At 41.3% G+C, this 13,426-nt stretch overlaps 1 protein-coding gene across 5 annotated transcripts in view; it reads right to left on the bottom strand.

Moving 5' to 3' along the window:
* Nucleotides 1-12,831, bottom strand: part of nfixb (nuclear factor I/Xb) — a 143,018-nt gene extending 130,187 nt beyond the window's left edge. For 3 of the 5 annotated variants that reach the window (XM_039611003.1, XM_039611006.1, XM_039611004.1), the window contains exons 1-2: nt 12,734-12,831; nt 3,566-3,649 (exon numbers count right to left, since the gene is read on the bottom strand). In XM_039611003.1, coding sequence (XP_039466937.1) covers nt 3,566-3,649; nt 12,734-12,736 — 87 coding nt within the window. In that variant the 5' untranslated portion in view covers nt 12,737-12,831. The remainder of the gene's footprint in view (nt 1-3,565; nt 3,650-12,733) is intronic. The other 2 variants (XM_039611008.1, XM_039611009.1) reach the window with 1 other exon arrangement.
* Between the last annotated feature and the right edge of the window lie 595 nt (nt 12,832-13,426).

Below are 13,426 nucleotides of genomic sequence, written 5' to 3'. Positions count from 1 at the left end.
CACAGATTTATGAGGCCTACTGCTTGTGCATTTTTTTTTAAATACTGCAAGCCTCTGCAGGCGAAACAAAGAGATCTGGGCTCTGTGTGGCCAATTACTGCACGCGGCCAGATACTCGAGCCAGAGGCGCAGGCGGGGAGGGAGAAAGTGTGTGGTCAGGAGTGCATGTAACGCCACAAAACTGTAACCTCTCGCCCTCGCCGTCGCACAAGGTTAGAATGCCAGCATTCCTTTTCTGTGAATATGATACATGACTAATGTGAACCACACGGACACGCCCTACAACACACACATTCACACACAACTTTTGGTTTCCCTTTGGGCAGGTGTATTAACTTCATAACCGGCCTGCAACATGCGAGGAAGTCTCTTTGTTTTAAGCTCGTTTTTGTAGTGGAGCGCAAAAGGTTACAGCCTCTGCTCTCTCCGTCCTTTATGGAGCCGACTTGCATGCTCCGCACGCAAACACTCCTCTGCCGTCGCTCCTTAAACGAGCCACACATTTAGTGGTCTGTGTGAGTAAATCTCTCATTAAGTAACACATGGTAGAGCCATATGCTATGGTTGGTGGGTCTGCCGCGGCTCTGCTTTTTCACACGCTTCGAATATACATATTTACCACTGTTCCAGAGTGGCCAGCGCTGTTAGTGACTTCACCCACCAGCTTGGTGCTGTTGTGCAGTCGCACCAGAACTGAGGATTTTATTAAGAAAGTGTCACAGAAGTGAGCAGTAACGATCTCGCAGCCGCTGTGGCCGTGTATCGCGGGGAAGCTTTAGGCTGTGGGTGTGCAAAACAGGTTGTATGAGGATGAAAGTAACCACAAATTTGACTGAGACCCGTGCGCACAGTATTACAGCCGGTGTTGATACCACAACTGTCTATAGGTGGCAACACAGCGGAGCGAAGATAAGTAAGTGCGGTTGCAATGTCTGGCTGAGCAGATGTCATCTCTAGCAGCGCGTCGTTTACATGCACTGCACATGCGAGGCTTTGCTTGAAGTAGTTGTTCCCAACCAGGTGGAATCGCCTGTAAACATATCCCTCTCACCGAAGTCACCCTCTAATTTAAGTTCCAAAAAATGTCACCTTTAATTAATTAAAAAAACAAAACAAAAAACACGAGCAGTGCATGAATACACTTTCTAGCAATCTTTCATTTTCTGTTTGTCTTGTTTCACGCACAGACATGTAAGCAAATAGTTTTAACAAAATATCAAAATTTGGAGGCGATTTAAAAATCTTTTCATTGGCTGTTAGTCACATTGCATAAACATCAATTCTGGTCGATTTTAGAAAAATTCAAACATGTTATATTGCCAACATATTATAAAAAGACAAAATATTACAAGTTTCCTCTGCTTTAAAAGTATGGAGTAAGCCAATTCCAGTGAGTAAATTTAAGGTGGTTGTAATTATTTGTTTGAACTGTGAAACAGGCATTGAGCACACATGCAAGTCCTTAATTTTAAGCTTAATACAGTTAGTACATCTTAGTTTAGCTCCATTCACGCGAAACCACTCATAAAATGTGGATTATTAAAAGGCTGCTATATATGTTTACAAAGTTTATCCATATTATTAACCACAAAACTGTGTTTTATGTCACATTCTGGTGGCTCATGCAAATACAGTAATACAGCTTTAATTAACATCTGAGTGACAACCCTTAACATATTAACTGTTGCTAGCTAAATTCTGAAGATGACCCACTGTGTCTTGCTTATTTTCTGTCATATGCACTGCATTGTTACAGAGGTGGATACTCATATTAAACTTGGTCAACGTGGTCAACTTATGTAGAAGTAATCTGTGTGAGCCCAAAGCTCAACGCAAATGTTTTTTTCTACTCTTGGCTCTGTATGATGCCAAGGAGAAGCCCCACCCACTTGATGTTCTTTGTTTGGGAGGGGTAGCCAATGAGATTGAAGGAGGGTGTTTTTCAAATGAAGAGCTGCTAAAACAGCTTGTTTTAGACAGTGACTGGAAGATAAAGACGAATCATTTAGACCCGCAAAGCTCAGTCATGCAAGGATACTCTAGTAGAGTGCAAGAGTAAAAACTACAGAGCTGGAAATAACCAAAATAGGTCCCCTTTAACACTGTCCTTGGCCACCCAGGTATGGAAACCACATTATTCAACCTCAGCATTGGAGGTCTAAACACAACAGATAAAACTGTGACCACAGCAGTCCTGAAATGAGTTGTTTGAACTTAAACATTAATAGACTCACTAGCCTTTGAGGAACAGTTTCTTAGAAAGGCCGTTACCAAGAAAAGCCAGGTTACAAATGATTAAAAAGAAAAACAATTATGGTGAAAATTCAGTGTCAGCTAGCAAAAGTTAAAATACCAAAAAATAAAAAAATAAAACGTAGGCAAGGTTACCTATTGCATTTACGGTGTAATGCAAATTCTGTCCTGTATTCATTATTCACTGGCTGCAAAATTCTGTGACGTTATTGTGTTTAAAATTGCATTTTTTCTGTGTTTATTTTGCCTTTGCTGTTATTTTTGTGACAAATAAGGAATCGCCATTGCAAATGTTTGACTGATGTGATAGATCATAGATAGCCTCCCCTATCAATCAACAGCGCCGAAAGTGGTAGTGAAATGTACACTGATACTGATATATCAGAAATAAGCATAAGACATAAGCATCAAGGACAATCCTAACACTATCAATACAGGGTGTTATAATGTATAGTTTGCATAACATTATTGTACTAAATGCTCAGGACGACAATAAAGGGAGTCGTGACGCACTTTGAGCAACACCGAGCCCCCTACATTAGACCTCCCGGCGAGAAGCTGGAGGTGGACGCTCTCCTGCGGACGCTCTTGAACTCGTTGCCCCCCGGAATCCAATCCAGCCACAGTGACACCCCTCCCCCTCCACCCCTGTCTCCGAAAACTCTCTTTAGACGGCCGTGCTACCCACTCCTGGCCATAGCACTTCATTTCTTTACCCGGAGACATACAATATAGTGTAGCAACCCAGATTCTCTGAGAGACTTGGCATAAGACTTAACTCTGGGAAACAAAGCCTGTAGCCTAGAAAACTGGCTCCCACCTCATTAACGATCACATTTTCAGTCATACACAGGACCCCCCCCGCCCCACCCCATCCCGACTCCTCTGCTTTTATTACCATTTTATATCATGCCGATTGCTGTAAATCTCACAGGCTCGCTTCTTTTTTAGAAATGCTGCTCACTTTTCTCTTACTTTGTACTTCTTTTTCGTTTTATACATCCAGGCATGCTTCACATTATCGTCGTAATTTGCACTCCCGTGAGACGAGGGCGCTTCGGTGAAGTTGCAAAGGCCTCTTTTTCTTTTTCCCCCCCTTTTTTTTCTTAAATGTGCGTGTGGAAATAATAATTGTAATGGTTTGCAGCTGAGTGGAGGGAGCTGTGAATGACATTATGATTGCGGTGCAATTACCAAGAGCATGAAAACAGACTGTCAGTCAGAATAATGAGTAATGACTCCAATAACACATTTAATACCGACACATGAAATAATAATAACAATAATAATAATAATAATAATAGATGCATACCCTGTATGAATCTGATACTACAAAGCATTCAGGCATCCCAGGACCTCTGGAGGGTTCTTCGTTCAACAGAAAGGTTTCGGTTGCCTGAAATGTAACACAGTGATTCATTAGTTGGTTCTGTATTTAGGATCAGGGAATTTAAAACACACAGAAAAGCTGGTTGCAAAGCTGCAAAAGCAAATTTTGTATGTGAAAATCCTCCTCATCCTGCTGCTCGACCTATTTCATCATCATCTTCAAGTCCCACCACCAGATAACTGCTCAAGATCAGCGTCTTTACACTCTGCACACACGCGCATGATGGTGTGCACTGCCTGCCTGCGCCCATATGCTGCGCAGGCCCGAGGCCCAGCCCTGCCAGTCACCAGAGCAAAGTGTTTAGCTGCCATACCCGCACACAATACTCCGGCACAATGGCATTTCCTGTCCCTGCTATTTCACCTGCATGGTCACTTTTCTGTCAGCGTGCTCTGATTCAGCACAAATCATTCACACACACACTCACACACACGCAGAGCCGCATACAGTAATACACATGTCTGGCAAAGACTCACACATACAGAGGCCATACGTCTGCATCCACGCAGACAAAAACAGGCCACTCAAAAGGCCCTGCCCTGCATCCGCTGATAGATGCAGCTAAAGTGTTTATCCCAAGTGTTTGTTTCTATTCAGTGCAGTTCATTTGTATGCCGAGGGACGCGTCAGCCGAGACTTGGGCCCTGAATGAGCATCCATTGCAGCTCTGCTGTCAATTGAGGCAGCCAGGCCAGACAACATGGATGGGAGGAAACCACAGACTGAGGAGCTGGATATGGGAATGGGAGTTCTGCCTGGTTTGCTAGCCTGTGGCTATTACTTTTTAGTCCTAACTGGTACAAATTGCTTTTTGCCAGGCTAAATTTTAATGTCTCTTCTGGAAATCGACTAAACCTATTAGACAAGGGCTAAAAACGTCTGCGTTCATGAAAATAGCTCCGGTTCCGTGAGTAAGAGAGTGGAAGTTTTACTCACAATGGGACTTACTTGCTTGAGTTTCTGGATATAGGAGAAGAGGGGAAGTAATCTTATTTTCCAGAACTTTACCTTCTTATCTCTCAACATACCTACAGCAGAAACAAACACGCACCCAAAACAGGAACAAACATTGCTCGTAGCCAGCAAGAAAATGTAAAGTTATACTATTTAAACTGGCATGTGATATAAACAGTTTTTTAGGGAATTTAAACAGATATTAGGTTACTTAAGCATTTGCATATGCAGACAAATACACACATGCGCCGGGTGACATGGGATTGCCCTTAAACAAATACATGCAGAGACACATGCATAAACACGCAGCACTATAATAAGTCCCAGACTTGGACTAACCGAGCTGTGGCTGGAGACACAGGCTATTCATATCCTTCAGAATGAGAGGTTACAGCTCGAGTCTTTTCCCTTTTCCTTTCTACTGTAACACAGGAAGGGCATCTGTGTGTGTGATTTCGCTCAACGTCTGTGGCAAAAGGTTCAGCAGGCAGGTTGATTAACATAAGACTAACACTGGCTTTGTTTAGCGTGGCCTCTCCCACGCACAATAAGTTCAGCGTGTGCCTCGTGAAGCGCACGCTCGCTTAAACAAAAGTTAGAATTCGAGTCATCCAAATGGCTAAGAAAACACTACGGCAGCGCTCGGCCTCAGCATCCAACCTCTGGCCTGTCATCATTAATATGTGGGGAAACACTGGAGGGAAACCATTTGAAACCATTTGTCCCACTAAATGGTGCCCTTGTCAAGCTCCCTGGGCTTTCTGTTAAGCTTTTAAACTGCCCAGTCCAGCTGAAGGATATATTTTACTCCACTGATAATTACAGAGCAGCACAAAACATGGCACTCCACTGGCTCGAGCTGCCTCTTGTTTCTGACATGTTTTAGTCATTTAAGGATGAAAAATAATTTTCACTGCACAGAGAGCGGAATCCCGGCTCGAGGACACTGAACACCGGATAAATGAAATCTAAAAACACATCGTTTAATGAATGAATCTTTCTCTATCTCCAGCCCTTAGAGAGCTGCACTGAGGCTCAATGTTGAGTGCAGCTCCCTGAAGCGCTGGCCCGTTTTCCTCCTCTGTCAGTTTTCATGCAGCATAGTATCAATTATACATATATGTGTTTTTCTATATGTATGCAACATATGCCTGATCCATATGGCCGGCCCCAAGCTAAAATAGTTGCAGAGTTTCGTGTAATAATTACTTAAAAAGCCCCACAAATCATTTGCTGTCTGCGATGCTGGTTTTTGGTGACTGAAATGAAGCGCAATGAAATAGCTGTGAGAAAAGATAATAATCAGAAAACAGCACAGATGATTAAAACAGAGAAGCATCAGCCTGGGTCAGGCTCAAATCCACAGTTCAAATCTCCATATTATTTACATGCAGCATGTACGGGGTAGTTCAAGAGCTTGGGAAATCCCCCAGTTTGTAAATTTCAGCTATTTAAGAGGTTTAGCAGTCCACTTTATAAAATTGTAAGTATCCTGTTCAGTGGTTGAATATGTTACGTTATGCTTATATCAAGTAATTTTGCAAAATTTACAATTATAGAACTAATAACTATTATGTACTGTATCATTCAGCTGTTTTACATGTTTACAGTTCACAATTTTACCATCAATTCTGCCCACAGAAAACGGCCGTACAAGAAATCCCCTCTACATAACCCTAAACAGAGAACGATAACAGACTCATCAAGTGGACAGAAAATCTCCAAATGAATGACTGAATGCAAAAATAGAATATGAACGATCACAATTACTTTCTCTGCCAAAAAGTTTGGACATGTAAATTTAAACTACAGACAGCGACACAATTGCATTAAACATAAAGAGGTCTGTAGATTTTTAGCTAAAGGTAACACAAACCAGAGAAACAACCCCCCCCCCCCGCTAGGTTACCTCAGAGAGAACAATTTTATTTATTTTATTTTTACTTCACAACTGCTTTCTCAAGTTGTTTTATAAAACCCCTCAAGTTTTCTTTTTTCTCTGTCCTGTAAAAGCCTAATTGCCAGAATAAGACTAAGACAAGAATAAGCTCATAGTATCAACCTAGAAGATGGTAATTTGTCACTTATTACTTCAAACTATTGCAGATTGTATAAAAGTAAATTTATACTTCATAACAGCTAGGTTTTATTTCCCCCCAAAATGCTTACACTAGCAATGTTACCTGAATTAGCATAAAAATGTTAGGTATGAATCTGGAGCTAGCTTAAAATAAAAACTAGAAATTGGGATAAATAACTAGCTTAGCTCTGTCCAAACCTTCTATTAAGCTGTCTTACTAAACGGTTTTTTTGTGTCTCCTCACTAGCACAACATTATTTGGGAGACTATGTCACTGTACATTTTCTTTGTTCACAAAGAAAAAGTTCAAACAGGTAAGCTTAGCACCTGCTAAGCTAGGTTAAAGTGAATCTCATGAAGAAAGCGAAAAGGCGTACTCTAATTTTCAAATATTTTCATATTGTAGTGAAAATATTTATTTTAGTGTATTATTGTTGTTGTAGGTTGCTAAACCAGCCATATGAGCAACAACCTGCTGTTGCTGAATTCAAGGCGAAACTGCAACCGGCTGTTAGTTGAAGTGGTCATGCCCTTGATTATGAATAGGTGCTTTGAGCTAATTGCTCTAATATGTTTACAAGTTAGCCACTCGCTGTTTTAACCTTTTAGTTGATTTTATACAACTCACTTCGCTTTTTGTGGAAAATGATAGAAAAAAGCTAAAGCAACAACTATAGCAGGTTAGGCAGTCACCTAGCACCAGCGCTACCTTCGTTTAGTCGCGTCTGAGACCAATCTCAGACACAACTGAGCATGAATACGAATCATGATCTCTACAATACCTCAGCTGCACTTACTCTGCTCAATTCTCTCTGACGTCCGTGTTTACAATAAGTCAGATCTAAAAGGGGGACAGATGCCTAAGTTGGCTGCCTCACATGGAATTAGATTAATCAGAGCGCATATACATATGGCCCACCTTCCTCTGTCTCCCACTTTGTCTTGTTCACACAAAGATACACAACAGCCCAGAAACCACCTGGGTTTCCATATTTCTGAATATGCGTCGATCCACCAGTGGTGGGTATCTTCACAGTCACTGATTAACAGCCTTCTGATCATTCTGCTGCACCGTCCTAATCATTTGCAGAGTCGTCTGTATGAGCTCAACAGTTCCTAGAGGATCAGAGACTTCTGCGGCAAAACATAACTGACATCCTACTCAGTCCTGCTCCATTCAGCCTTAATTGTATCCTCATTCTTCACCTGGTAACAAGCTAACAAACCTGTGCAGATGTGGCAAGCACATCAAAGAGAGGGAGGGATGGGAGGGGGAACTTGTTTGTAAAAAAAAATGTGTGGGGGAATATGAAAGGGGAAATTTACGTTGTGTGAGTCCAAGCCAGCGCCACCTCAGGGAGAAATGCTGGAAAAATGTGATATTTTACACCTGCATCTCAGGAGGTGGGGAATAAGAGACAAGGAGCGGGGGGAGGTGGTAATTAGAGGAGTGTGCGTGCTTGCATGCGTGCATGTGTGTGTGTTCGTAAAGGATTTTTAGTATGTTTCTGGGTCTTGCCGCCGGTTCTTCTGCAGCATTCAATTTGGTATGATACATTCGATGCCAGATTATTAAAAATGCTAAACCTGGTTACGAATGCTAAAAAAAGTGTTGAAAATTTAAACAAATATGCTAATATTGTTAGAGTGATAAATAGCTGGAAAGCCCTGTTTAATGAATAATGCTATTGGCTCTAATTCCTCATTAAGGCCCTAAAGAGGAGAGTGAAGAGAGAAAATACATGTATTGTTGTGATTTTTTCCCCCTTTTCTCCCCCCCAAATTAAACTCAGAAGGCATAAGATACCAGCACCTTCCCAAATTAAGTTCATTCAAATTACTTGGTTACACAGCTGGTGTGCATTCTGGTGTGTCTTGTGAAACCAATTAATGTGAGGCTTCAGTCTTGATAAGATAATTAAAGGAGGGCTAGAATAGAGATGGAGGAGTTAGAAGTGTTCAGGCTCGTGGTACAAAGTAAGACTTCCTTTAAACTGCAAAAAAACTTTGCCTTGAATCAAGTTAAAATAAAATCTGTGTGATTTGTTCTGCCATTTCCAAAGCAAACTGATCTGATCTGGGGGCTTAAGTCAAATTATCCTCATACTGAAGGGTCTGCGTTATTTCTAGATACCATTATTTGTTTAAACTAACAAGTGAGATTATCTCACTCCAGTGTTTTGACTTTGTATATTTTTAGAGCTCACTTAAAGAAGTTAAAACTGCACGCTGTAAATCTGGCTACCTGTGCTAGGCATTATGCATTCCCTGGGAACGTTTGAATTAAAATATATGTTTAGATTTTGGTTTTGTTCTATAAGACGAGATGCTTTTTTTTTAATTAACTGTAGCAAACAACTGTCAAAACATCCTGCAAAACACTTTGTACAGTAATGTGGCATTCTTTCTAAATACAGCTGAATCCCGCGACCACTCGGGCCTTTGATGAAATCTTACAATCTTAATGTTTACACCTCGTTTTTCTTGGATTTGACCTTCATTCTCTTGCTCGCATCTGCTCATTTGAGCAAACTTGCAGAGCACAGCGTAGCAGTCAAAACACGGTCAATATAAAGACATTTATAACTGTAGTAACTTGATGAAGCAATCGCAACATTTTAATTTGGCGGTGCCGTGTGTGCTGGTAGTTTCAGTTATGCTGCACTCAGACTTTGAGCGTTGCAGATGTTCGATATGGTTTCCAGTGTTTATTTGGTTTATTCATTTTTGTTTATATAGAACCAATTCTTAACAAAGGTGCTTTGTAAGTTGAAGAAGATGCAGAATGAAAGGGAAATCCCCAACAATCAGACAGTCTACTATGAGGAAGCAGTTGGCGATGATGAGAAGGAAGAACTCCCTTTTAAAAGGAAGAGACCACAAGCAGAACCAGTCTTACGTAGGGGCAAGCATCTGCTGTAACTGGTTGGTGGGTAAGAGAAAATAGTAAAGAAAAAAGTAGGGCACACACGTCTTTGAGTGCAGTGTTTTGCTTTTTTTTCTCCAGGGACAACCTTTAACTAGCAATAGTACACCACGACTGAGTTAATGAGTTAATTGCTTCTGTCCAGCTTCAGGCTGGTTGTTAAGATGTTGAATACAGCAATATTCTGAAAACGCAACCAGCAGGCATGCAGACTGTGACCATGTTCAACATAAGAAATGTTGTTTTTAAAGATTTAGATCTGTGTATTGCACTTAGCAGTGATATAATGATTTTAGAGTAGTAATACTGAAATGGATACATATGAAAATACTCCATATAGAATCCATTCATTGTATTTCCTATACAGAGCACTGTCCAGCCTGTAAAACCATTTGTGTAATGTGTTTTGTGGGTCTATTAAAAATGTTAAAAATGTTTTGAGGCCCATAAAACTGCCCAGTTGATGTCATAATGATGTCAGAAGCGTTTTCTTGACATTTCAATCTATTAAACGCACACACACACAAAATATATTACCAGTATAGGAATGGAGTTCGAGCTGAGTGAGTTTAACTTAATGAAAATGTAATGAAATTTAATTTAATTTAATGAAAGATGTTACTGAGCTGCACTTAGATCTGGGATTCAGCTTCTCTCAGTTTGAATTATTAGCTTAGCTTAGCTTAGTTCAGACTCCCCCAACTGTAACCAGTAAACCACTGGAGTATTACTGTATGTTTTATCTTTGAGACACTCTTTCATTAACTTGTGATTCGTTTAGCACAACAAGGATCTCATATTAAGGAAGCCGAATGACTGAGGTGATTACACCTCGTGATATATCCACTGTAGCCCCTCGGCTGCACACTGTTAAAATCACAACAGCTTAAAAACCAGTCAACCTGACAAGCACATCTGAGCTCACTATCCTAATATTTATGCTGTTTGACTGTATATCAGAGTTTCCATCTTTAAACTACAGCAAAAGCTTACACGCTGCATAAGCTATTATAGCCTCCTTGAAGCCTTATTTATTTTTCCAGAGAAACGTCAAGGCCAGGACAAACATAATAGCATAATATTCTGTATACAGTGAGGGATGACATCACTGGCAGCAACGGCCAAGATGGAGATCACACAAGACTGGAAAACCGCTTGTCTGATCATCATGTGGTGGGCTGTACACACTACACACACACACACAGAGGCAGAGTGCAGGATACAGTTACCACAGCTATTTACACAGCACTCCATGATTCTATTTTTTTTATCTTTAATTCCTGCACTATATATCACACATATGTTTACCATGGAGAAGCCAGTGTAAACTTTGCATTTGGCTATATATTTAAAACACCGCTAGCATTGCTTATTGTAAAGGTCCAGTCTGTCTGTAAATCATCATTTTGGACCCATAATGTCATCTTTGTATTTCCTGATGATGGCTCAAACTTTCTGTTTACTTTCTGGCACATTGTGAAAAATCCATAACCTATATATCCTCGTGTATATATAGATCATCTGTAAAGAAAAGTAGTGTTTGAATATTTATTTCTGTGGCAGAGATGGAGAACTGGCCTCGGGGAAAGCTAACAGGAGCCTGACACTGATTGACAGATGCCTCCAGTGCCTTCTGACTAAACTAACATGTAGCTGAAGTGTTTGGCACAAAATCAACACAACACACATATAGCCCTTAAAAATAAATAAATAAGATTTTTTTTTAAAAGAGGTGAGGTGCTGCTATAAGTAGGAGAATAACAAGTGGGGATAATCCCATGTGAGGCCTGTCCTGAATTCTGTATCATTTTTACTGATGAGCTTCTTGGGCACCTGCCATGTCAGCAAGGATGCTCGTAAACAAATAATTATTCATACTAATAATCTTCCATATTCATGTGCAAATAAGATCCATTCCTGGGTATCTAAGCAGCTTCAAGGTTGTATGTGGGAGGTTCCCCTAACTATTGCCTGACTTGAATCATTTCATGCCAAAAAAGAATTTCTAAGGGTCAAGGATGTGTGAGCACTCTTTCATAGTTTTGCATAAAACAGACTTTCTTATTACTAATTTTAAAACCTAAAAGCACTTCATTCAAATGCATGCTTTCGCAAGCCTCACAGAGAGTAGATTTCTCATTTAACATGTTAAAAGAAAACCGGGATAAAACATGAAAAACGTCTTCTGTTTGAAAGGACTCAACTCAAACGAAAAAGGAAACCTTGGATAAAATCTCATAAGCTGATGTCTGCTTAAAGAATCCTCAAACAAACTTCAGTTAGAGTTCGAGAAGTATTACAAACGTTTGCTTTGTGATGCCACTGGATTTCCCTGAATGGGACAAATAAACCACCTGCGTAATTAAGGATTTAGTCCCTGCGTAATTACGCACAAATCAAATGGCCACTTAATAGAACGCTGGCGCAAACAATAAGTTCCATCCTGCTACAGCCAACTTTCCAGACTCTGGTAAACCTTGCCTTTAGGTGGGATTTGTGCTCTGGGATCCTTCCCACATGCCACAGTGAAACCTTTACATGCTGTATGACACCTCTATTATGGATGTTGTGCCATAGGTCCTATCATATATGCGACTATAAATAGACTAGCCCAGTCTGTGAGAGGAGTCATGTTCTCCGTGTGGATGAAACGGCAGAAGGCAGTAGGCATCGAGCGGTGAACTGAGAGGGCTGGACACTAATTTGGCCAGCAGGTTGGAAAGAACAAATTGGCAACAACGTATGTAACTATTAAAATAAGGTGGATTAGGTTTTCCTTCCAGCAACATCCTTTAAAATGTACATGCAGCTCCTTAGCAAGGAAATCTCCCCACATTTTTAAAATAACCATAAGATCCTAATGAGTCTAACTGTGACAGCAAACAGATTCAGGTAGGTGGAGGGACTTGGCACACACTTTGTGACTGTTACACATTAGCCACACCAAATACACACACACACACACACACACACACACCGACACACTCACACACACAAACACACACACATACGAAATGTAAGATAGCTCACTAAACTATAAAGCACAGAATCATTAAAACGATGAACAAGTACAATGATTGTGAAAGCTGACTGCATAAATGAGCAAATTATTGGTTTACATAGCACGTACCATTGTGGTGTGAGGATATGTGCCAACACTCTCAAAGACCCATTTTCCACTCTGAAAAGTTCGGCTTCCAAAAAAAAAAAAAAAAAAAAAAAAAAAAAAAAAAAAAAAGTGAGTGGGAGAGAGAAAACTGCTCGGTTTCTTGCTCAGCTGGGCCTTATACCGGAAGCAAAAGAGCCCTAATGCACGGCCTGCTGCCCGGTAAACATTTTTTGGGACAAAGTGAAGTCAGCTCTTCTCAGTCCAGGCAAACGGGACGCAGAGTCGTATAATCCAAGCGGTCTGCCTCCCGACTTCTTCATGCAAGGTGTTTATGTGCGGCTTTCAACTCGTGATAGTTCCATGAAACTCGAAGCTGCGCGCGCCTGGCTGCACTCTCAGTCCCGGTGCCGTCACGTCCCCGCACCGAGTCTCCGCGCTACGTGCCACCGAGACGCTGCACCGTCAGAGCTCGAGTGTCGGAGCAGAAGCCTGACCGCGCACCGACAGTAAGTAGCCTGCCCTGCGCCCTCAGCTCACGCGCTCACCAAATCAGCTGTTGCTCCTCCAGACTGGACGCCGCGCGCTCTCTCTCCTTGCATGCTCCGGCGTCGCCGATCACGTAAAAGTGCAGTCCGCTTCTCGGTTCTTCTCCACCTGTCCTCCACCCCCCTCTCAGTGTCGGCACAAAGTTGCTGGGAGGACCGCGTCTGAAAC

Source organism: Oreochromis aureus, linkage group 4, assembly GCF_013358895.1.
Source record: "Oreochromis aureus strain Israel breed Guangdong linkage group 4, ZZ_aureus, whole genome shotgun sequence".
Taxonomy (NCBI): Eukaryota; Metazoa; Chordata; class Actinopteri; order Cichliformes; family Cichlidae; genus Oreochromis; species Oreochromis aureus.
The sequence above is the reverse complement of the archived record's forward strand: the minus strand, read 5'-3'. Positions and strand labels throughout refer to the sequence as shown.